General features: G+C 36.0%; 2 protein-coding genes and 1 non-coding gene across 6 annotated transcripts; 2 read left to right on the forward strand and 1 right to left on the reverse strand.

Moving 5' to 3' along the window:
• The first annotated feature begins 184 nt into the window (after positions 1-184).
• On the forward strand, positions 185-13,106 carry LOC120088083 (bifunctional 3-dehydroquinate dehydratase/shikimate dehydrogenase, chloroplastic). 4 transcript variants are annotated; one of them, XM_039045130.1, is made up of 12 exons: positions 185-338; positions 3,940-4,002; positions 4,116-4,357; positions 5,566-5,671; positions 6,294-6,512; positions 8,984-9,330; positions 9,509-9,572; positions 9,706-9,811; positions 9,898-10,041; positions 11,015-11,163; positions 12,025-12,187; positions 12,798-13,106. In XM_039045130.1, exons 2-12 carry the CDS (start codon positions 3,967-3,969, stop codon positions 12,845-12,847), a joined length of 1,626 nt encoding a protein of 541 aa, XP_038901058.1. In that variant the 5' UTR covers positions 185-338; positions 3,940-3,966; the 3' UTR covers positions 12,848-13,106. The 4 variants fall into 4 exon arrangements, with proteins under 4 accessions (XP_038901058.1, XP_038901059.1, XP_038901060.1 ...); XM_039045131.1 differs by having other exon boundaries at positions 191-343; XM_039045132.1 differs by having other exon boundaries at positions 208-338; positions 3,953-4,002.
• Positions 13,107-20,400: 7,294 nt separating this feature from the next.
• Positions 20,401-20,504, reverse strand: LOC120089605. The gene has a single exon (XR_005485278.1). It is a non-coding gene; the product is annotated as a small nucleolar RNA R71 (small nucleolar RNA).
• Positions 20,505-23,146: 2,642 nt separating this feature from the next.
• On the forward strand, positions 23,147-25,199 carry LOC120089165. The gene is made up of 4 exons (XM_039046579.1): positions 23,147-23,428; positions 23,771-23,974; positions 24,296-24,710; positions 25,015-25,199. The coding sequence occupies exons 1-4, from the start codon at positions 23,147-23,149 to the stop codon at positions 25,197-25,199; spliced, it is 1,086 nt and encodes a 361-aa protein (XP_038902507.1).
• The last annotated feature ends 332 nt before the right edge of the window (positions 25,200-25,531 follow it).

Consider the following 25,531-nt stretch of genomic DNA (forward strand, 5'->3'; position numbering starts at 1 on the left):
CACTGTAAGATACACAGATTTCTATCCATCTCTATTAAAAAAATTAAAATTTTACTATTTTGTATAAATAATTTCCTTTCTTGTTCTATTTTGGAAAATTCTCCAAAAATATTCTCCAAACAACCCATGACAACTTTAAGCAACTTTAAGCAAAGAGAGTACAATAATTACAAATATGACCAACCGTGGTTCGCCATTTGGAAAAGTAGAGCCTTCAACACCGCCGCGTCTGTTGCTTTGCTATTCCATTTTCCAGACGAACAATCCACTCTCAATCTTCTCCAACTACGTCCGCAGTAGCTCGCCGCCGTGCTCTACCGACAAAAGCAGTGCCGCCGGTGGGGTATTTCTCCCTTCTCTTTCAATTTCTCTCTTACTAATTTACTACCTCCATACTAATTTCCCCCAATTTTATAGTTTTTATGGCTACCCCATTTCTTAAATCGCATGTTTCCATGTCTTTTCTTTTATGTGCTTTAGCATTTCTTTCTCCAACTGTCAAACAATGTTCATTGTTCAAATTTGTGGTGTTATTGGTAGTAATTTAAGCCGTCTGGTTCATAAAGAGACATGCCCGTGCTGAGAAAATGTTAGTAAAGTAGAGATTCTTTTGGAAGTAGAAATAGTTGATAATTTCACTGTCAAACTGAGGAAATTCTGATAAAAGAAAATGAGTGTGAAGATTTTTTTGGCCTTTAATGTTTGGATTTTGTTATCAGGTTATACTTTCGAAGTTAATGTTTTATATAACACTCTCTTTATTCCTTGCGCATCTCTCTCTCTCTCTCTCTCATTCATTGTATTACGGTAAGTTGGACTCTAACTTCTGGAAGTTCATAATGCCTCGGTTTAAATTGTTTGTTGGAGGTTTGAAGATAGTTTTGGAATGGACAGTTTTGGTCAACTCTTTATGCAATTTTAGAGTAATTTTGCAGCACCTAACTTAGTCCTGAATGTTGAAGATTTAAGATTTGGATTTAGGATTGGACTGAGGTTTTTGTTAGCTCAAAGAATTGAGGTAAGTAACTCTTTTACTATTGGAATGCCTTAGAGCAAGCTTGGGAACTATTTGATGATATTTTTTGGCTTTTCCAAATAGATTTTATATGATATGTATGGTGATTGAAAATACATCCTTATGTGATGACTGATGTCTTAACTTAACCAGAATGTTAAGTGGATTTTGTGGGACTTCATGCATGTCTTTGTTACATAAGAAGTCATGAATTTGGAGATGACTTTCCTCCTTTCCTTCTTGAAATATTTTATTTCATGAAAGTGATACACGTCCAGTAGCTTTAAGTACATGAAATTGATGTCTTACAATTTGTCTGTATGAAATTGATGCACACCCATGCATGAAAGTGATGCATGTTCAATGGCTCTATTTGGGTTGAAGATTAACATGAGTTCTGACTTATGGGGCTCAATTGTGATGAGGAGAAGCATTTGAGGTGGGTGGATTTGGTGGGTTGTGTGGTTGGCTCCTTTCCCTCTTTTTACCTTGGTCTCCCTCTTGGAAGTAATCCCAAAGCCATTTTCTTTTGGAATCATGTGGCGGACAAAGTTAGGAAAAGATTGCTCTTCAAAAAAAAAAAAAAAGTTAGGAAAAGATCGGTCTTTATGAAAAAGGGACTTCTTCTCCAAGGTTGGTAGACTTACTTTGAGTCGTGTTTTTTGTTGTTTTCTCATTTATTACTTCTCCCTTTTTAGAGCTTCGAGCTAGGTTTGTAAAAGTCTCGAGAAGCTCATGTGTAATTTCCATTTTTTTTATGAGAAACATTCAAGATAATTTCATTGATGGGATGAAATTACAAAAAGGCATAAAAGCCGTGGGAGTTACATATAGCTTTTCCACTGTGTAGAGAAGTAAGATTGTAATCACAAAAAAAAGATGTATATTTACACCAAGATAGAGAATTATATAATAGATGATCAAGAACATGCATAAAATCCTGCTCTATATCTTCAAAAGTACGTTGATTCCTTTCCTTCCAAAGAAGCCAGAAAAAGCCTTTGGTAAGGAAAGTCCATGCTATCTCATTCTTGTTCTTGAGGGGGTGGCCAATAAAAACCATGTTCAAGAGAATGAGGGGGCCATTAGGAAAGACCATGTTGTAGCTATAGTGAGATAGGATTCTCCTCCAAAAAGATAGTGCAAAGCCATAGAAAACCAGGATGTGCATAATAGTCTCATTGTTGTGACGGCAAAGGACACAACCAATTAGGGGTGGATATAATCCATGGAGCCTTAAATAAGAACATTAGCTGTGCCAATGCTTCCATGGCTAACTTCCCAAAGGAAAAATCGAATCTTCTTTGGGATGGGGCCCTTCCAAATGTTTTTATACAAAGGAGCGTTCTGTCTTTGGCCGTTGGAAGCGAGGTGGATGGTGAGAGATTTGGTTGTGAACTGCCCTGTTTTTTCCAGCTTCCATTTCCATTTGTCCTCAGTCATAGTGTATTGGATAGCAATGTGCAATTTCCTTTGGAAAGGCTGGAAGAAGGAAAAGGAAAAGGGTTGCATTTGGTCGGGGGGAGGTCATTGAGAGGTTGGTTTCCTTGGGGTGGGGGGGATATAAATTTTGAATTTAAAGATTCGTTGCAGTTAGCCACATGGCTTGGGTGTTTTCTCCTTGAGTCTAACTCTCTTTGGCATTGGATTATTTCTAGTAAGTTTGGTTTTCATCCTTTTGAATGGTTGTTCGGTGGGTTTAAAGGAACTTATTGGAACTTATGGAAGGATATTTTCCCAGAGCTCCCGTCTTTCTCTTATTTGGTCCATTGTGTGGTGAGGGAGAGCTGGAGGGGAAGGATATATACTTTTGGGAAGATTAGTAGGGGGATAAGACCCCTCTACGTTATGTTCTCTCGTTGGTTTTAGTTTGGTTGAGGATCTCTTTTTTCTTTTTGCTTGGGTTTCATTGTTCTATATGTAATAGGGAAGCGATGAAGATTGAAGGGTGTCTCTCTTTTGTACATGCTTGAAGCTTTTGTTTTTTAGACTTGAGAGCAGGGATATTCCGTATTCGTTTGAGGAGTCCTAACCCTTTAGGGTGATTTTTGTGCAATTTCTTTTTCTGTACTTTGTTAGACCTTTTTCCCTTAAGTGAGTTAGGGTTTTTTGCTCCATGGAGGAAAATAAAGTTCTATACTTGGCAAGTTTTACATGGAAGAGCTAAAACTATGGATCAGCTTTTGAGGAAGATGCCCTCATTAGTTGGTTCGTTTTGTTGTACTCTCTATCGGAAGATAGAGGAAGGACTTGGATCTCATTCTTTGGAGATGTGAGTTTGCAGGATCTGTGTGGAATCGTTTCTTGCATGAAAGTGATGCACCTCCAAATGAATGGAAGCCAAAAGGGCGAAGTTTTAGGTTCCATTAGTTTAAAGTCATTCAACATGTTGCATTTGATTGCATAGCCTGATCCCAGTAGTGAGGTTAATTAATGAGTATTTTTAATACTCAATCTTTTCTTTTAAAAATTTTGAATAATAGTCCGAACGTACAGGGCATGTGACAACGTCTGATGTCATATGTGTTGCTTATGTTTTTGCACTTTTTTCTTCAACACCATTTTTATTGTTTTCTTCCTAGAAATACGGTTTTTTTTTTTATTTTTATTTTTTTTATTTCAAATTTATTTGAAAAATTGTTTTTAGTAAGAATCCTGAAACTAAATTATTCGATCTATTTTTATTAAAGAGGTTTATGCATGTTTTCCTTTATTTACTTTATAAATTAAGTTTAGGTATTCTTGAAGACTTTAGTTTTAATGTAGTAATAACTCCAGGTAGAGGTTTTAAAAACTTTAGTCTTTTCAGTTTCTTTATTTTATCAAATAGGGTCGATTTTGTGCAGTTTGATTGGAGCTACTTAACTGCATTTGTAAGGATCTCTTTGATTTCTTTTCATTTTTAATATTTTTGACTCTTCCAGCTTGATTAATCAGCTGCTGTCTAAGTCATGGACAACACAGAAATGAAGAGAAATTCGCCACCAGTATGTCTTCCTATAATGACTGTTATTATTAACTCGAAGTTTAATTGTGCTTGTAGCGACTTGATTGCATATATAAGAATCTGTTTCATTTTCATCTCCCTTTCTTTTTCCAGCTTGATTCATCAACTGCCCTCTTGGGTCTGGGAAATAAAGAAATAACGAAAAATTCATCACTAGTATGTGTTCCCATAATGGCTGATTCGGCTGATTTGATGATTGCTGATGCATGTAAGGCAAAAACTAGTGGTGCTGATCTTGTGGAAATTCGATTGGATAGTTTGAAAATTTTCAACCCGCAAACAGATCTCCAGATTCTTACAAAAGAATGTCCATTGCCTACTTTATTTACTTACAGGTTTCCACAGGAATCTATCTTCGATCAATCTATACTCGTTAATCTCAAGTCTCCACAAGTTAAATGAGATATTTTTTAATTGGAGTTCAGTTACTGAAGGTCTAGTTAATGAAAGTCAATTGGAAAATACAAATTAATATCTCAAAATTAATTAATTAATTAATTATTATTTATTTATTTATTATTTTTTTTTTACAAGGGACAGAATTTTTTAAATTGGTGTATCTTGAATAAACATTGGTTAGAGTTACTTTTCAGTTGTATGCTATTTTTCAATGCCGGTGATTTCGTCTTTAGCATCTGATACAGGAAAGCCTTCTACTTGTATATATGAGTAAGGTACAAAAAGATCAATGCTATAAACAACTTACAACTTAACTGGCTAAAGTGAAGCAAAGTCATACACTAATACTGAAGAGTAGTGATATGAACCGTCTAGGGCATAAATTATTAATTATATTTTATTTAATATTTGATGTAATTTTAATATTTTATTAAATTTTAGCCTTGAGCTTCTAATTTCAAGATTAGTCAGAGAGCTTCTTGAATTTTGCAATTCAGGTGATGAGTTGCATACTAAGAACATTCAAGTGGGATTGATCATCCTATCTTGTGAAGTGTTTGAATATTGGGCCAAAGAACTTGTTCTTTGTCTCAAGATATTTTTGATCTTAAGGCAATTCATGTCTAACCCAATCTTTAGGGTTAAACTCAAGTTGATTTGGGGGGTTATAGTGTTTGAAATGATTTGGGGGGTTATAGTGTTTGAAAATTAGGGGTTCACATGTCCAAAAGGTTCCTAATATTAATTTGCTAGGGTTTTCGTATCACCCCCCCTCCTACAAACCCCTCCCAAAAATAGGTGTTTAACCCATCCCTAATAGAACACTTAATAAATTGAGAGAATAGAGGAAAACCCGAAGTAATAGTAGACCAAGGGTTCTGACAAAAACCCTTAATCCTACTGCCTGAGACCTATCCAAAAGGGTGGGGTTCACAACAGTTCTCCGCCAGAGTATTGGGCTCCATGTGGAAACGCCCTAACCATTTCACTGAAAGAGTCTCATTATGTAATTGTAGATTCCAGTAGGGCCCCATTCTGCAATTTTAATAGATGTTCCTTATAAAAAAAAGTAATTATAGTTTTCAATTTTAATAGTTTTTTAGCAGAATGTGTGTAGTTTAATTCATTAATTTATATTTTCTAGACCTAAGTGGGAATGTGGCCAATATGATGGTGATGAAAATGAACGGCTTGAGGTACTTCGATTAGCCATGGAGTTGGGAGCAGATTACGTTGATGTGGAACTTCAGGTTAATTTCCTACTAATAAAATATATTTATCTTTAATGCACCCGCAACGTGGTTCGTACTTCTTTGGCTAAATTATGCTTGTGTTCTAATTGAAAGCAGTTTGAGCAGCTCAAGCAATCAATATTTTTTGTTGAATTATGTTATGAAATTCTTTTGCAAAGGAGTGTCGTGAAATTTTCTAGGACTTAGTTACATTTTTTACTTGTACTTCGTGCACCTTATTCAAGGAATTTTGTATTTATGCAAATCCTTACCAATTGGGAATCTTTTTTGCAATCTTCTTGGCTTGGCAGTCAGCTAAGTCAAAGATAACTGTGAAATCTTCCCTTCTTCTTTCATTTAGAGTTCTCTTGGCCTTTATATTGGAAATATCTCTTATCTTTTCTTCTCTGCGTTTTATACACAGTTTTTTCCTTCATTGATAGCATTTCCTTTCCAAAACATGCTATTTGGATAACAAAAATAGATAGTTTTATATACATTGACGAGACTATCTTTTATCTTTCCTTCTCTGATTTTTGTCATTGATTTTTCTCCACTGATAGTGTTTCTTTCTGAAACAAGTTACTTAGATGATGAAGAAGTAAGTAGTTTTGTTTTGTTTTCCACTCTCTTATTGCAGGTTGCTCGTGAATTCATTGATTCCATTCGTGGAAAGAAGCCACAAAAGTTTAAAGTTATTGTTTCTTCTCACAATTATCAAGAAACTCCATCTCTAGATGATCTTGGTAAGCTTGTCGCAAGAATTCAAGAAAGTGGAGCTGATATTGTGAAGATTGCAACAACTGCCTTGGATATCACTGATGTATCACGCATTTTTCACATAATTGTGCATTCACAAGTAAGCACCATATCCTTGAGTTTAATGCATTGAAGGCTCATGTCATTCCAATTTGTTTACATGCTGAAAGTTACGTTATGTTGATAGCTTTTCTTAAATCCTATCAGCCGGAAGTCAAGGATTTGCAAATTATGTGGCCATATTTTTCTAAAAGGAATTAATGTAGCAGTTAAGGAATCTAAGTTGGAAACTTAATTTTTTAAGTACAACAATTATTAGGAGTCGAACTTTCGACCTTATGGACCAAAAAATTAATGCAGGGCTAAACTCACTTTAGCACTTGTTAGTTAATATGATATAAAAGTTTAAAATTATATTTTGAAAGAAGGGTTATATGACACACAATGTAACATGTTACACACAATGTTATAGTAATCTCAAGGACAATTAGTAAAGCACAAATAAAAAATACTAAAAGACATAACACAAGGTTTTGTAACCCAGCTTGGTACAATACTTTACTACCTATGTCCGTTTTGTAACCTAGCTTGGTACAATACTTTACTACCTATGTCTGGAGGACAGTGTGCCCAGAAAAGATAATTTTACTAATATAAAGTCAAGCAATTATAACGTTGTATTTATCTATAAATAAACGACAATCACAGTGATGTAATTCAAATTTTGTGACAATTTAGTCATCCCTAAAATGTTAAATCTTGTTAAGATTTCTTGGATGGAGATTTTTTTTTTTTAATTAATTAATTTATTTATAAATATATGTAGATCAATAAACTTGGAACGAAATTGATGAGATTTTTTTTTTCATGTGTTTATAACATGTTTATGGATTACGATTGAATTGGAACATCTGATAACTTTATTTATCTATGTCATTTACTGTTTAAGCCTCGTATGTTAGACAATGATTGTTGCAGTATACCAACATTGGATGTATTTATTGTTTTTTAGCTTTAGGCAACAAACTATATATTTTTTGAGAGCACAAACTAGCCAGTCTTGTACTATCAAACATATGTTAAAAGAAGTTAGGGTTTATTTTCTAATTATTATTTTCCATTATTATTTTCCTTTTTGGGTATTTTCCTTTAGTGGTTTCTTGATGTCTATTTATTCATCTTGTAAAAGGTTGATTATGTACTCTAATTTATTCAATAATATACAAAATTAACATGGTATTAGAGCTTAGGGTTTTGTCTCATTAAACTTTAGCCACCGCCCTATCCTACCTCTCCCTCCGTCGATCGGCTGTCGATGGAGGCAGATCCAAGCAAATCTCTTGTATCAAACACATTAGGGTTTTCAGTCTAGTGATTTTGCTGCCATTCAAGCTTTCGCCGCCACTCAAGTTTCTGTCGTACAACCTCTCCGGTTATGCACACCTCGCTCATATCTGGCACATGCCGTCTATTTATTCATGCTTGATTTATTCATCTTGTAAAAGGTTGATTATGTACTCTGATTTATTCAATGATATACAAAATTAACATGGTATTAGTGCTTAGGGTTTTGTCTCATTAAACTTTAGCCGCCGCCCTATCCTACCTCTGCCTCCGTCGATCCTATCCTACCTCTGCCTCCGTCGATCGGCTGTTGATGGAGGCAGATCCAAGCAAATCTCTTGTATCAAACACATTAGGGTTTTCAGTCTAGTGATTTCACTACCATTCAAGCTTTCGCCGCCACTCAAGTTTCTGTCGTACAACCTCTTCGGTTACGCACACCTCGCTCATATCCGGTGCATGCCGTCGATTAGATTCGTCGTGCTCCTCCTCTTGCTACTCGCCGCCCCTATCTGACCATTGTTGTCCGTGCCCCCTGTTACCGAAGTCATTGTTCGCGTGGATCAATGCAGCATCTTGCCCAACTCATTTTTGGTTCAGCAACTAGTTCGGTTCAGAAATTTGTTTAGTGACTTGGTTTGGTTCGATTTAATTCGTTTGGCTCATTTGATTTGGTTTGTTTGATTGCTTTGGTTCACTTTGCATTTGTGATTTATGTTCCGTTTTCCAATCAATTGTTCGAGGGTTTTGTCGATCGCTCTATGAGGATCTTTGTTTTCAACTTGGAAGTTCTTTGTAGGTTTTGTTATCGATCTCTCCATGAGGACCTTTGTTTCCAGCCCGGAAGCTTGTTTCCGTTTTTCGTGGGTTTATGTTTCTAGACTACTTTGTGTTTTCGTTCTTTGTGGGTTTCTGTTTCCATCCCAGATTTGCTCATTTGATTTATGAAGTTTTCTTCAGAAACTCAAGTTGTTCGTCATTCTACCAAGAGGGAGGGTGTTAAAAGAAATTAGGGTCCATTCCTAATTATTATTTTCTTTTTTGGGTATTTTCCATTTATGTATTTTTCTTTAGTAGTTTCTTGATGTTTATTTATTCACCTTTAACAAGGTTGATTATGTATTTTGATTTATTTAATTATATATAAAATTAACACAACTTCCATAAGCCATATAAGTTCCTTGTATGTTGTTAAGGTAATGTTCACTATAGTCCATTTGAATTCAGGTTCCAGTAATAGGGCTTGTAATGGGAGAAAGGGGCTTGATTTCACGGATACTTTGTGCTAAATTTGGTGGGTATCTTACTTTTGCTACCCTCGAGGCCGGAATTATTTCAGCTCCTGGGCAACCAACAATTCAAGACCTTTTAACATTATACAATTTTAGACAGATAGGGCCTGATTCAAAAGTCTTCGGACTTATTGGAAAGCCAGTGGCCCACAGCAAATCACCCAGGTTATACAATGAGGCATTCAAGTCAATAGGTTTCAATGGGGTTTATGTGCATTTCTTGGTGGATGACATAGTAAACTTTCTCGAAACATACTCATCCGCAGACTTCGCTGGATTCAGGTTCAATGATATGTATACATTTGGAATTCAATACAATTTTTATAAATTTATCCAGTATGAACTTGTTTTCTAATAATGTGGAAAGGGAAAGAAAAAGAAAGTCATATGGTTTTTCTTGTTCAATTTAACATATTCTGAGTGGACAACGGTCATCCTAGTAAATATATTTGAAATGCAGTTGTACCATTCCCCATAAAGAGGCTGCAGCACAGTTCTGTGATGAGGTTCATCCAGTGGCAAAGGTAATTGAGTTGTTATGATGATGCAAAAATTATCTCTGCTTCATTGGTTTTGCTGGAGAAATCGAAGTTTGGCTGGGTGTCAATTTTCTCTAGTTATGTGTGTGACTGGTGTACGTTTTGTTCAATACATTAGTCAATTGGTGCTGTTAATTGCATTATAAGAAGACACGATGGGAAATTTTGTGGTTATAACACGGATTATGTCGGGGCTATTTCTGCTATTGAGGGAAAACTACAAGGTGCGTGTATAGTTTGCTTCACCATCTTTTCAAGTTTCATTTATAGTAATTTTTCTCCCTCTTTTGATCAATTCTTAATTTTACAGATCACGATACTGGCAGCCCTCAATCTACCTCACCGTTATCCGGCAGGCTATTCATTGTCATTGGTGCTGGTGGAGCAGGCAAGGCAGTCGCCTATGGTGCGAAAGTGAAAGGAGCTAAAGTCGTGATTGCCAATCGTACATATGGTTAGCTTATATCTATCAAGTGTCTCTCTTTTTACCGTTGAAAATAGTACCTCTCTCTTGATTACCACGTGTTCCTTGGCTGTAATCTTTTCTTGTGTCATTTCTTTTAAACTCTTTCTATAAATTTTTTTACTATTTGATGGATCTCCTTGTAAGACATCTTGACTTGATGGGAACTTGTACATACAAGATATCAATATTGCATTTTGAAACTAAATTATGGGCACAAATTAGGGGATCTTTCAGGAAGCTCTTACTGAACCAAAAGCCAGTCAAAGGAAGAGGTATAAAACTTTGTTAGGGCGAGAATGCGAGTTTGGAATGACTTTAGAAATAAGTACATAATTCTTCTTCAGTGAAGTGATGCTCCTAAAAACATTTTAATTATGTAAGCATATGTTAGGAAAATTTTGAGACATGTTTTGAATAGGTTAAGAGCTCTCTTTGCCCTTCTAAAAGTCATCTTGTGTGAGCAAGTTTACAATGCCTTTTGACAAAAAAAAATTTCAACAATATACAAGGTCGAGATTCAGGGTATGTGCTTTATGCCAGTTGAGCTATGTATTTTTTAAGCACTTTTTTCATAACATTTTTGAAAGAGAGCTAATTAAATACTTTCATCTAAAAGCACTGTAAATGATTTTCATCTGTTTTTGGGATTTGTCAAAATATTTTTTGATTATTGAAGATTCAAAGAAGTAATTAAAAGAAGCACGTTTTACTACTATTTATAACTTTAACCAGTCAGTCTTGAAGGCATGCCAAACACTCTTGTACTCCCATGTGTAATTTTGAGATTGAATCCTTTCCACATACCTTTTGAAGAATATTTCCACATGTTGGTTGCTGATAATTTCGAAACCATCACGATTAGTTTATAAATTTATGATGCTCATGGTCCTAATTGCAATTGTTCTTTTTGTACACTTGCTCCTGTTGCAAAATTTGACATTTTCCTGCCTTGTACTTCAAGAACGAGCAAAAGAACTTGCGGAGACCATTGGAGCTGATGCGATCACTCTTGCTGATTTGGATAATTTCCATCCGGAGGAGAATATGATTCTTGCAAACACAACATCAATAGGAATGCAACCAAAAGTTGAGGAAACACCAATTTCTAAGGTTTGTGGCCACCAATGACGTGCTTGTGTATTTATTATAGATTTCTATTTATTTTATTGGAAGTATAATTGTCTTACTAAACCAAACGGTTGGTTCCTACTTTGGCTAGGCACTTGGATTATTTATTCAGCCTGTTAACGCATTTTCTTGATTTTTCTAATTACCACCGGGTGTTTCTCTACTAGTATCTATCTGAACTGTAAGAAATGACCTGTAACATAGGCTGTTTTGTGTTAGTAACAGAAATGAGAAGATTAAATTTACTTGTATCTACTTGAACCATAAACAATGTTTTTGGTGTGTCCCAAAGCTTAGGCTATTGCGCCTATCTTTTTCTGTTTTCTTAATATTTCACAAGGGAGAAAGAGAAGAGTCAGGAGAAGAAAATGATAATATGAATAGATTAAGAGTCGGAAGATTAGAAAGAAAAAGAAAATGAAGAAGAATGAGAAAGAAGATACGGAAGAGAAATAGAAGGGGAACAAGAGAAAAAAAAAAAGAAGAAAAGTGAAAAGTAGCAGTACAAAGAAGAGTAATAAGAAGAGTCAGGAAGATTGAGGAAAAAGAAAAAAGAGAAGTGTGAAAATTATGAAAATGCACCTTCATTTTCCAATTAATGTCTGAAGCATAGCACTAAATTGAGTTTGTTGCATATGCTACGTGCAATGAATGATTAACTGACGGCCGTCTATATCTCTGTTCCAATGAATGTCATGGTAATATCATTTTCCGATTAATATTTTTATCTTTACGTTACTCCTAGACGTGTTAGGTGGCAACATTCGGCAAAGTCCTTAATAAAATATTGTTGTATTGATTGATGATCTGAGCTTTGGTTAATTTCTTCTGGTTGTTTTGCAGCATGCTCTACGATATTATTCACTGGTGTTCGATGCTGTTTACACTCCGGTGATGACGAGACTCTTGAAGGATGCTGAAGAATCTGGAGTCAAGATCGTCACTGGTTTGGAGATGTTTGTTGGACAGGCATATGAACAATACGAGAGGTTTACTGGCATGCCTGGTAAATTTTAAAAATCCTTTTGGTCTTTTTTCCCCCCTATTAAAACACGATTTCTCTTTTTAAATTTAAGTCTTGTTTTGGTTATTGAATTTTTAAAATTATTTTACTTTAGTCCTTGAAATTTCAAAGAATTCATTTTAGTTCCTTTTTTTTTTTTTGATAAGAGACAAAGTATTTTATAGTTTTGTAGGAGGGGGATCCCTCTTCCCCCTGCCCTTAGGCTGTTTTCTTTGCTCTTTTAGTTCTGAAAATTTTCAAAATGTCAAAATGTCTATTTAAGTCTTTTTTCATGTAGTGAAATCATATTAGGTTGTTTGTGTGGTTGAGATGAGTATTGAATACGTAGATATTAAGTGGTGAAGTAATGATTATGACTACAATGATTATTTTTTTTTTGAAAGTTGAATGACTGAATACACATTTTGAAAGTTTCAAACCAAAAATGTCCCATTTTTTTAAGCATGGAGAATAAAACAAACCCTTGAAATTGAAGCATTAAGATGGGAACAAAAGTTAAAGTTCATATATGAGTTTTGAACTTTATTTTTGTTATTATTATTCAAATTATTTCTCCAATATATTTACATTTGATTGTTACTGTAACTTGCAGCACCAAAAGAACTCTTCAGGAAGATCATGAAACTTGATTCCAAAATTTAGGCTGATGTGTGGTGTAGCTGATATTTTATTTTCTTAGTATTCATTAATGCAAACTTAGTTCAATAAGGGAGGATTTGTCTTTTTTTTTTTTTTTTTTAGTGGGGCAAAAATACATGCACTTTCGATCCTCCCTCTTGATGGTTCACATTTATGGTAAAAAGTATTGATGTTGATTTGCCATTCCACAAGTTGATTTTGTGGTAATATTATGGAATTAGATGTAATAAATTTTTTTAAATAAACTTTTGTTTGGGATATTGATTAAAGTTCAAAAATTGATTATCACATTCTTATTGAACTTTGTATGATAAATAAGTTCTAATGTCCACCACTAGTAGCATAACCATCAAATTTTGTTGGTCTATGTTATTATATTATACAGTAGTTTAAGTCTAAAATTTTGGGGTTGTGTATATTAAGTTTTCAACATAAACCTTCAATAACACTTCATTATAACTATTTGGTTTTTGAAAATTAAATTTATGATCATTGACTATTTCTAAAGAGTTTTTTTGTTTTAGATTGTGTATATTTTGGAGTTTTTTACAGAGATAAAAATCGAAAACTTTTATCCATAGTCCCAAAATAAAAATATGCATCTCACAAAAAATAAGAAATTAGAAAATAATGCTTTCGGTAAAAAAAAAAAGTTACTGTCATCATATGTGAATTTCACGGTGGGATGTTTAAGTTGGATGGAAATTAACTCATGGATTTTATAAGAAGCACATTCTAAAGTTGAGTATTTTGTATGGATGACCTCTAGTGCGTCTCTATTTTTTATGACCTTTAGTTTATGTTAGATGACACTTTCAACCTCCAATAAACTCGTGTATGGGATGAGATCTCTAGTCCGACGTCTTTTTCAAAGTTTGAACTCGATGCTATCATAATAATGTGATAAAGAAATTTAAGGGGAGATTTAACGGCCATTTCGGTTGGGGATGAATGCATTAGTTCGATCGTTTTTCTACAGCCCTAATTCGATTTCAAATATGCAACCTGATTGAATAAAATCCAAAACTCATATGACATTACCTGTGACATCGCGATAGTGGTGAACATCTCAATCCGATTAATCATGGATAATGTCATTCAAGTTTTGGACAGGGGTTCAAAAAAGGCACTGTGGGGCTGAGACGTTTTGCCATTATTGCGATATCACATGTAATATCATTCGAGTTTTTGATTTTATTCAATCGGGTTGCATATTTGAAATTGGGTTAGGGCTTCGAAAAAGCAATCGGATTGGTGAGTTCACCCCTAACTCAATATCATTAGGACATCGAGTCTCCCCTTAAATTTCTTCGTTGTGCTATTATGATAGAATCGGGTTCGGGGTTTGAAAAAGGCATTGGGCTGGAGATCTCATCTCGAATACGAGTTCATTGAAAAGGTTGAAAGTACTCTCTAACGTAAAATTATAATTAATACGATAATGGGGGACATGTCATGAAATATAAAGGTATGTAGAAGTCATCCAAAAAAAAAAAAAAAAAACTCTTTCAAAGTTTTTCTCTAGCCAGTTTTTGGTCATTTTTGAAAAGGGCTAGCATTGACTTTTTTTTTTTTTTTTTTTTTTTTTTTTTTTTATCGATTTTAAAGGGGCACTATTGGTCATTTCTAAACAACTCATTTCTTGTCTTTGGTTTTTGTGTATATTTTCAGATATTATTCCAAAGATCAAAACCCAAATATTTTAACCCATAATCAAATAAAATACTTTAACAAAACCACATAATGGTTTAAAATCTTGGGTTTAACAAAAATTGAGTTGCAGTCACCATTTGTGAATTTGACAGTGGGGGATGTTCAAGTTTAATGAGAAGTTTCATTAGGAAACACATTCTAAAATTTTATTCTCTATTTTTGAAAGTGGTAGCAATTGCTATTTCTTTTTGTCGATTTTAGAGGGGCATCATTGACCACTTCTAAACAACTCCCTTCTTGCCTTAGTTTTGTGTACATTTTTAGAGATTCTTCTAGAGATAAAAATCCAAAGATTTTAACCCGTAATCCCTAAAAAGAAAATACCTGCAACTCACAAAGACAAAAAAAGGAACTCCATGACCGTTGAAAAGTTTTTGGTTAAAAAACTACGTTATGGTTATTATTTGTGAATTTCACTGTGGGGGATGTTTAAGTTTAATAAAAACGAACATATGCGCTTTATGTAAAAAAATATATTCGAGAAGTCATTTGTCTAGCCATTTCTTCGTTATTTTTGGAAGGGGTAACACTAGTCATTTTACATTGGTATAAGTTGTATTATTGGCCATTTCGAAAGAGCTTCCTTCTTGTTTTAGATTTCAATTATATTTTATGAGTTTTTTTTTTTTTCAGGGATAAAAACTTAAAGATTTAAACCCAAAGTTCCTAAATAAAAAACCTACATTTCAAAAAAGGAAAAAAAAAAAAGACACACCATGACTGTTTAAAAGCTTGCGGTAAATAAAACAAAAAATGAGTTACAATCTTAGTTTGTGAATTTCACCGTTTAAAGTTTTATGAAACTTCATGGTTTGTGAATTTCATTATCGTTTAGAATTGTTGTAGCGTTTAAAATAATTGTTGGTAGCTGTGCTTTTAGAAGATTCAGCCGTGAAAAAAAAAAGTAAAATAGTGTTTGATGAACTTTAATTTAAGTTAAAAAAACTAGCTATGGTGTTTGGTAAATTAATACTAACTTTATGTAATTTAGTTATATGTATCAAATTAAGAGTTATTATTTTAATTGTTTTTGTCTAGATAATTAATTTTAAAATGTCTACCATTTAAATTCGAACTAATTTTATTTAATCTAAATAATTTGATAAAAGTTTTAGAAAATATCTTTTCGGGCAAATGATTAAAAAATAATTCTTATAAAAGAATAATTAATTAACATTTAAAAATATATAACAAAATATATTAATATAAAATGATATTATTATTATATATTTAGTTAAATGATTAAGAAGTTAACAAATTCTTAGGGTAACTAAATCTAAAAGCTAATATCTTATCTGTTTTTACACTATATTAAAATTAGAAAGTGATTTTGTTAAATTAATAAATAATTCATTTTACCAAATAAGGTAGACAGTTTTTTTATAATCACTTTTCATGATTACAAACACAATCCCAAATGGAGCCAAAATTTCTTTTATGAGACTTATTTAGTTCTAAAAACCTAAGTTATTAAATTCTTTTAAAGTATATATTTTTAAAATTTTAATTAGGAAGGAATTATTAGAAAATGAAAACATTTCAAGTGAGGTCATTCAAAATTCTTGATCCTTAAATTTTGGAGTTGTTCTTAAAATTTTTTGTATTTATTGAAGGAAATTGGTGCAAATGGGCGCACATTCTAGAATTGTATTTCTATTGCAATTCCATTATTTAACAATTGGGCACATCTCTTGATAAAGAAATGGTATCAGATTCATAGCATCTTTGGAAAGAATTTTCCAATGAATTAAGACCCAGTTTTTTCAAATATGTAAATATCCCAAGGGAGAAGAATAAACCTTTCATGCACAAAATGTAACTTTGCACATTCTAGTAGCATGGTTTGTTTTATTGAAATTATTTCTATTATTAGTCTAGATTGGTCATCTAAATCACTATACAAAAGTTGAGTTTAATATTGAAAGGGCTAAGCGAAACTTGGTTTTCATAAAAACTGACATAGGAAAAGAACTTAGACATAAACCTTTATTTTTGACATTATACATAGGCAAAACTTGTAGGCCATGAGATTGTGTTTTTATTAACCTAAGTTCTCATTAACCTAAAACATATAAGTTTAGTTCTATAAAGCGAACATGTTATGGCTCTGTTACCTCATCTACTCAGAAGAAGCAAGCCGCTGTGAACACTAAAGCTTTGACCATGACGACTTATTTGGCCCAATTATTGAAATTCAACCTAAACCTTAAAAGTCTACTTCAAGTAGTTTCTTTGAGTCTGCTCGTGGCTTTAGGGTTGTTAGTCGAGATACTAATATTGGTCTGTATATCTCTAGAGAAATCTTTAGGACTAATCTAGATGAAGTTAGGGTTTTTGAGAGTACTACCCTCTTGGTATGCGTACTACTTATAATACTGACGAACTTGAGTGTGATTTGAGTGATACTCAAGGTAAATACTATACTACATTTGACCATGTTCTTAAAAAAGGTTTTTGGATTCTATCTTAATATCTGTTGGTATGGATATCATGTCTGTGAATGCTACTATTGTTTATTATTTGCATGATGTGAACTAACTGAAACTGTTATGTCTATTGTAATGGTTACCCTTGAAATCAATAATCTTGTGGCTGTTGTAACTCTTCCACTCGAAGTAGATAATTGTAGACCCTCAACTAAGCTTGGGACTCACAAGATAATAATCTACTTCAAGACCAAATTTTGACTAAGTATTTAAACTATACTACGAAAAGGAGTGGAAGTAGGAAAGTTCTAAGTACTGAAATCTTGTGGATAAACATAGGAAGAGTTGAATTTATAGTATAATGGGGAATTAAGGAAAATGAATAAGTACTAGTAGGAAAGAATGAAGAACTAATAATTTTTAAGTAGAAGTAGGGGGAAATAAGGCTTTCTCTCAGTAAGTAGCATAGGAAAAGTTCAAAGCACCCACCAAGGAAGGGAAGTGTGGTTGGTCCTCTAAGGAGGGGCATATTGAACGCCTAGTTGAAACCTTAGATCATTTAAGTACCACTTAGACACAAAATAAGGAAGAAGGAGAAAGCCATCTTGAGCATATGATCCAAAAAGAAGTAGCTTAGACACAATGTGAAGTTTGGGTGCCTACCTAAGGTGTTGGCCAAATACCAAGGACAAATGAGGTGGTGAACTATATTGGACGCCTAGGAAAAAGGTGGTGAACCTAGGAAGTACTAGGCGTTGGAATTTAGTCCAAGAAGAAGCCCTAGGCACGGAGATGAAAAGGTGCTAGGCGTGTAATTAAGATTTCTTTGATAACAATGCTAGGTTGACAACTAGAAGAGGCACGTGCTAATTTGGAAAAGGTCTTGACTAAGTCTTAGTAGGAGGTGGATGAAGGAACTCTTATCAAAGAGCACCTTTGAGCGAAAGCAAGATTGTTGATAGCGGGTAGAAATACAATCTATTATAGCCTTTTATTTAGAATTATGAGGGCTAACAAGCAGAATATGCATTGATAATACTAAGAATTTATGTGAAAAATGAGCTTGCGTCGATCAGCACTAAAAATCCTTGCTAACCCTATATCATGCGTTATACGGTGTCAAAATGTCTATTTGTAGTTATCGTAGGAATCAATCGCATGCGCTGAAGCCAGACCATTGCAAAGTTGATCGCATGCGTTGATCCCAGACCATTGGAAGGGTGATCACATATTTTCATCACATGGATGTTGCGGCTACAGAGTAATAACCATGATAGAAGATTAATCGCAAGGTAGGTGGAATGCGTTGGTACTTCGGAAAAAACAAGCATGAACACATACCTTGGGAGTATAAAAAAGGTGATGTTGACATTTCACCTACCGCGCCAAAAGTGGCACTGATTCAGAGCAGGACCATCAATGCTGTTGGCGATTGAGCTCTATAAATAGAGCCTTAGAGCCCAAATTCAAGGTATCCGAGCTTCTATCTTAAGGTAGATCCTTGTGATCACAGATGAGAGCATGAGCAAGACATTCTTTGAGAGTTCTTCATTCCTTCAACCCATTCCGAGTGACGACCGGAGTTTTACCGGAGATAGAGCTCGAGAGAGACTACTCCACTACCCATCCATGGCACTAGTGGCAACCTTGACATACATCTGATGGAAGCAAGAGATTGCCTACATCTAGCCCTCCACCTCTCTTCTTATCTCTGTATTGTATTACATTTTGGCTTAAGACATTATTACATTTTGTAATCAATGCATCTATTTATTTCCTTCGACACCATTTTTATTATCTCCTTCTTTATCATCCTTTACTTTCATTGCAACGAACTAAGTAAAAATCACAAGCGTTATCGCATACTCAATCATGCGGCATAGAGATATGAAGCATGTAGCAAACTACCGAGAGGTGTGCGTTGCGCGAGTATGGTGAGTTAATCCTCTTTACTTAGTGTGATGCTGTAGCAACGCTTGTCTATGAGCTATCACAATGCTTGTCTATGAGCTGATTAGCCGTGACTAACTACCCGAGAGGGTAAGTAGTGGAACTCACTAAGAAAAGTAAGCAGTGTTCCTAGAGATAGGAATAATCTTATGTTCAACACAACCATGCGTTATAGAGATATAAGCATGCGGCTGACTATCGAAAGGTATACGACGCGTTAGTGTGGTGAGCTGGGATTACCCTTGCGATCAAGCTTAATGATGCGGTGAATTTATCCCCTCCACCATTCTATTTATTTTTTCATACATCTTATTACGCGTTAACAGTTGCCACGTCTCTACAAATTCTCATAGTCATACTTCTATTGCTCAATCTGTTTAGTTAGGAGTAGGAGTAGCACATAGTCTTTTAATTTCCTTATTCTTTTATTCATCGCCTCAAACACATTGCTTCGCAACATTTAGTTACAAGTTCCTGAGTTCGACCTCGGATCATCCCGAGAAACTTGCGTTCTCGTATACTTGGCAAGAAAGAAAGAAAACTTGTGGCAGGAATGCATGGTCATCGCATATTGCATATTTTGTAGTCCAATGCATGACCATCGATGCATGGAGATCAGTGCATATCATAAGATGCACGCATATTTACTCTCCTTTTTCCACCCATCAATTGTTCCAAACTAATTGTGACAAAAATACCACATTCACAATCAAACAAACAAATTATGCATTTAACAACAAATTACAACATGCTTTGAAAATTAAACAACAAAGGAACGAGATACATACCAAACATTAGCAAACTCATGCAAAAGAAGTTTTATTACTAAATACTGCAACACTAACACATTGTATTGCAGGATTTCAACAAGAAGCTAACGCATAATCAAGAAGTGTTGCAGACAAAAGTTCTAACGCATGGGCCATGCGTCGGAGGGAATTCAACGCAAAGAAGATTCATTGATCCAGGCTGATTGTGTCACATCACCACTTGCAAGTATGGGCACTTGTAATAGGCGGCGTCTGAAAAGCTTCTGAGTGTCAGGCAGCTGATCAGGGCATCATATACCCAAGCCAGATGGGACGAGGCAAATCAGAACTTAGCTCAGCAACTAGCTCATGCTGCACAAAATCCGATTCTAATGGCGAACAATAGCACGCGTCCCATGAGAGAGTACGCGTCCCCTGTACTGTATGATTTCTCTCAAGGAATCATATACCCAAGCCAGATGGGACGAGGTTCGAGGTGAAGATCGTCATGCCCACATGAAGCGTTTCCTGGAAACGTGTAATTCATTTGTGATTCCTGGAATCACCCAGAGGCGATCAGGCTGTCTTTGTTCCCCTATTCTTTGCATGATGACGCAAAACAATGGGTAAGCTCACTGGAGCCTGGTGAAATCGCCACCTGGGAGAAGTTGGTGGAGAAATTTATGCAAAAATATTCCTACCTACCACTAACGCGAGGAGGCATCGAGAGATTATGAATTTTGAACAAGAAGAAGCTGAGACCTTAAGCGCCGCATGGGAGCGTTTTAAGGGATTGGTAAAAAATTGCCCAAATCATGGACTACCACTAACTATCCAGATGGAGACTTTTTATGGTGGATTGAGTAGAGCATCGCAGATGGCAGCAGACGCAGCGGCGGCTGGTAGAATATGGATAAATCTTATATAGAAGCTAAAGAGATATTAGACTGTATTGCTAAGCACAACATGGAATGGGTGGACGATACATATGACGAAAGAGCTGACAGAAAGAAGAGATCTCAGAATGTTAATTCTATCGATTCCAATGCAATAGCCACACTTTCTGCATAAGTGGCTACGATGACCAGCATTTTGCAGAACATATCACTAGGAAATGCATCAAATCAGCAGAAGGTGAATCAGGTAGAAGCATTTGGGTAGCCCATGGTTAGCTGTGTGGGTTGTGGACATCCTCACTCCTATGCTGATTGCCCACAAAATCCTTAGTCAGTATGCTTCATTAAAAATAACCCATTTTCCAATACATATAATCTTGGATGGAGGAACCATCTAAATTTTTCTTAGACAAGAGGAAATCATCAGAAGCAGCACCCAGGGGTGAACCAACAACAAAGGCAAGGACCACCACCTGCATTTCAATCAACACATCAGCCACATCAACAGTCCTTTAATAGAGGAGGATAGGCGTCTAGCTCAGGATTTCTGCTTGAGAACCTATTAAAGGAGTACATAGCCTAGAATGGCGCGTTGCTAAAAAGCTACACGTCATCTATCAAAAACCTGGAAATATAGGTAGGGCAGATAGCGAGCGAGTTGAAGAACAGGTAGCCTAGAGTTTTGCCTAGCAACACTCAAACATCTGGGAACAACAATGGAAAGGAGCAATGTCAGTGATATTGCGAAGTGGAAAAGCTCTTGAAGAAAGAAGAATGAATCCAAGAAACAACAGTCCTTCAAAATAACACAACACACGTCCAATGGAAGTAGAAGATCAAGAAGGAAGAACGCCTGAGACCATAAGCCATTTAGAATCAAGTACGTTTAATGTGGGAAAACTTGCAGTGCCGCTGAACGCACCATTCCCTAGACGTCTGATGAACAACAATTCAAGCGCTTTCTTGAGCTCCTGAGGCAATTGCATATCAATATTCCACTTATAAAGGCCTTGGAACAAATGCCAAAATATGTAAAATTTTTTAAGGACATTTTGATGAAGAAAAGAAGAGTTAGCGAAATGGAAGTAATTGCACTAACACAGAAGTGCAACACGTTAGTAAGCAACAGTTTACCCAAGAAACAGAAGGACCCTGGGAGCTTCACAGTTCCATGCTCGATAGGAGGGTTAGATGTGGGATATTCGTTGTGCGATTTGGGAGCTAGCATTAATCTCATGCCACTCTCAATCTTTAAGAAACTGGGAATTGGTGAAACACAACCCACTTTTGTTACTCTTCAACTTGTTAATAGAACAATCAAGTACCCAGAAGGAAAGATTGAAGATGTTCTGGTAAAGGTTGATAACTTCATATTTCCAATAGGTTTTATCATCTTGGACTATGAAGCAGATGAGAAGGTACCAATTATCCTTGGACGCCCCCCTTCTTAGCTACTGGGAAATTTTTAATTGACGTGCATAAAGGAGAATTAACTATGCGCGTAGATAATCAAGAGGTGAAGTTTAATGTGTTAAACACATTAAAGTTCCTAGATAGTGAATATTGTCAGCTGAATAGTTTAGAGTTGCCTGAAAAGGAGACCCATGTGTGCGAGGTCCTTGCGTTGGAGGAGAACCTGAAAGAACCAGAGCCGCCAAGTCTGAGTGAGCGGCGGACGAAACTAACGTGCCCATCACTAGAGGAACCATTAGAACTCGAGTTGAAACCGTTACCTAGTCACCTGAAATATGCCTTCCTTGGAACAAACAAAACTTTACTTGTGATCATTTCCGTGAATCTTACTAAGCCTAATGAGCACTCTCTCTTGTAGATGCTGAGAAAGCACATGCGAGCAATAGGTTGGATGCTAGCGGATATTCGTGGCATTAGCCCATCTTATTGCATGCATAAGATCAGGCTGGAAGAAGGGAAGTCGGGATCGATTGAGCCTCAAAGAAGGTTGAACCCCATAATGAAGAAAGTGGTCAAAAAATAAATCCTTAAATGGTTGGATGCGGGAGTGATCTATCCTATATCCGACAGTAGCTGGGTAAGCCCAGTCCAATGCGTTCCCAAGAAAGAGGGAACAACTATGATAGTCAATAGCAATAATGAACTCTTACCTTCAAGGATTGTCACGGGCTAACGCATCTGTATTTTATTGACCAAATGCTTGACGCGGCAACTAAGAAAGACCACTTCCCCCTTCCTTTCATTGACCAAATGCTTGATAGTGCTGGAAAAGAATTTTATTGCTTTCTTGATGGATACTCTGGTTATAACCAGATTTTGATTGACCTAGAAGATCAGGAGAAGATAACATTTACTTGTCCCTTTGGAACGTTTGCGTTCAGACGCATGCCTTTTGGGCTATGCAACGCACTTGGAACATTCCAAAGGTGTAAGATGGCTATTTTCTCTGACTTCTTAGAGAAAAACGTTGAAGTCTTCATGGACGATTTCTCAGTCTTTGAAGACTCATTCCAATCATGCTTAGATAATTTGGAAGCCGTCCTCGCTCGATGCGAGGAAACAAACCTTGTGCTGAATTAGGAAAAATGTCACTTCATGGTGATTGAAGGAATTTTCTTAGGCCACAAAGTATCTAAAGCTGGGTTGGAAGTAGATGAAGCCAAGATAGATGTCATAGCTAAACTTCCACCACCATCAAATGTTAAAGCTCTACAAAGTTTTCTAGGGTATGCTGGCTTCTATCGAAGGTTCGTTAGAGGATTCTCTCAAATTTCACGACCCCTGAGCGCATTACTAGAGGCGAACCGACCCTACGATTTCAATGAAGACTGCTGTGACGCGTTTGAAACATTGAAATATGCATTGACTATAGCCCTGGTACTAATAGCACCGGATTGGATGCAATGTTTTATTCTCATGTGCGACGCGAGTGATGTTGCAGTAGGAACAATGATAGGGTAAAAGAAAGGAAATTTGATACATCCCATCTCTTACGCGTCCAAGACACTAAATGACTCTCAAGAACACTACACAACCACTGAAAAAGAAATGTTGGCTATAGTGTTTGGCATCGAGAAGTTCAAATCTTATTTAGTTGGTGTGTCAGCCACCATCTACACAGATCACTCAGCCATAAAGTTCCTGATGAGTAAAAAGGACGCGAAGCCAAGACTAATAAGATGGGTGCTTCTGTTATAGGAATTTGACATTGATATTCAGGACAGAAAGGGAACTAAGAATCAGGTGGCTGACCACCTATCCAGGTTAGAAAATCAAGAAATGCAAGATCAAGAAAGTGAAATCAAGGATGCATTTGCTAATGAAAGCTTGTTCAGAGTTGAAGACAGGGAACCTTGGTACGCGGATTATTTAACTACCAAGCAATTCCCTGGGAACTTCAACTCTCAGCTAAAGAAACGATTAGTACATGACAGCAAATTTTATTTTTGGGATGAACCATTTCTCTATAAATAAGGCCCTGACTCCATAATGCGTCGATGCGTTCTGGAGGAGGAGACACAATGCATCTTGGCTGAGTGTCATGACTCTCCTTACGGAGGGCATTTCGGTGGGCAAAGAACCGCTGCAAAGATTCTTCAAAGCGGATACTTCTGGCCCACCCTCTTCAAAGACGCAAGGGAGTTTATTCGTAAATGTGACCCCTGCCAATGCACCTGAAATATTTCTTCAAGGGACGCAATGCCCTTGAACAATATTCTCGAAGTTGAATTATTTGATGTTTAGGGCATTGATTTTATGGGACCTTTTACCCTGTCCTGCGGCCAACAATATATCTTGCTTGCAGTAGACTATGTATCAAAGTGGGTAGAAGCAGTAGCTTGTGCCAGAAATGATGCGTCCACTGTTTCTAAGTTTCTTACCAGAAACATCTTCACACGCTTTGGAACACCAAGAGCCCTGATAAGTGATGAAGGTACGCATTTCATTAATCACATCATTTCTAAATTACTTGCCAAATATAATGTTAGGCACAAGATCGCTACCGCCTACCACCCACAAACAAATGGTCAAGCTGAGGTATCCAATAAGGAAATAAAATCTATCCTGGAGAAAGTTGTCAACGCATCGCGGAAGGACTGGGCACAGAGGCTGGATGAAGCACTTTGGGCCTACAGGACTGCCTACAAGACCCCCTTAGGTATGTCTCCATACTCTCTAGTATTTGGAAAAGCTTGTCAGTTACCCCTAGAGTTGGAGCATAAGGCTTTTTGGGCAGTTAAGAAACTAAATTTGAACTTGGGGTAAACTTTAGCTTGAGAACTGGCGATTGAACACAAACTTTAGCTCAACAAGCTTGAGGACTGACGATTGAACGCATACGAGAACAACAAGCTCTACAAAGAGAAGACAAAACGTTGGCACGACCAACGCATTAGTAAGAAAGAGTTTGTTGTTGGCCAAAAAAGTTCTATTGTTCAATTCACGTTTGCATTTGTTCCTAGGGAAGTTAAAGTCAAGGTGGTCAGGACCATTCATCATTAAAGCAGTCTTTCCATATGGAGCAGTGGAATTAACACGGGAGGATGGCACCAATGCGTTCAAAGTAAATGACCAAAGAGTGAAGCCATACTTTGAAGATGGCATGGAACGTCAAAAGTCATCTCTTGCACTACGCGAAGCCAGCTGAGGCCCGCGTCGAAACATCCCTGCATTCGGATCGATATATATTCCAGGGACGCTTCCTCTTTCCTTGTTCTTTTTGCATTATGTATTGTACCAATGCGTTTGAGTTTGTTGGTTTGTTTGTTTGTTTGTGTTTTAAGATTGATTGTTCTTTGTTATTGCCTTCATAAGTTAGAAATTTTACTTTTTTTTTTTTAAAAAAAAAGTTGTGTATAATCGGGATGGGAATAATGGATGCGTCAGACTTAAGTCTAACGCATGGCCCCGGTTGAAGGGACACGTCTCGAAAATACAAATCACTCGAATGCTTAGAAACCCAAGAACATCTCTTCGACT

The sequence above is a fragment of the Benincasa hispida genome, chromosome 10 (assembly GCF_009727055.1).
Source record: "Benincasa hispida cultivar B227 chromosome 10, ASM972705v1, whole genome shotgun sequence".
Classification (NCBI taxonomy): Eukaryota; Viridiplantae; Streptophyta; class Magnoliopsida; order Cucurbitales; family Cucurbitaceae; genus Benincasa; species Benincasa hispida.

Coding starts and splice junctions, on each gene's coding strand:
- LOC120088083 (XM_039045130.1), top strand. CDS start 3,967: ATGGACAACACAGAAATGAAGAGAAATTCGCCACCA. Junction 9,573..9,705: donor AGGTTCATCCAGTGGCAAAG/GTAATTGAGTTG, acceptor TCAATACATTAG/TCAATTGGTGCTGTTAATTG. Junction 9,812..9,897: donor TATTGAGGGAAAACTACAAG/GTGCGTGTATAG, acceptor TTAATTTTACAG/ATCACGATACTGGCAGCCCT.
- LOC120089165 (XM_039046579.1), top strand. CDS start 23,147: ATGGTGATTGAAGGAATTTTCTTAGGCCACAAAGTATCTAAAGCTGGG. Junction 23,429..23,770: donor ATGCATTGACTATAGCCCTG/GTACTAATAGCA, acceptor ATTGATATTCAG/GACAGAAAGGGAACTAAGAA. Junction 23,975..24,295: donor CTCAGCTAAAGAAACGATTA/GTACATGACAGC, acceptor TTTGATGTTTAG/GGCATTGATTTTATGGGACC.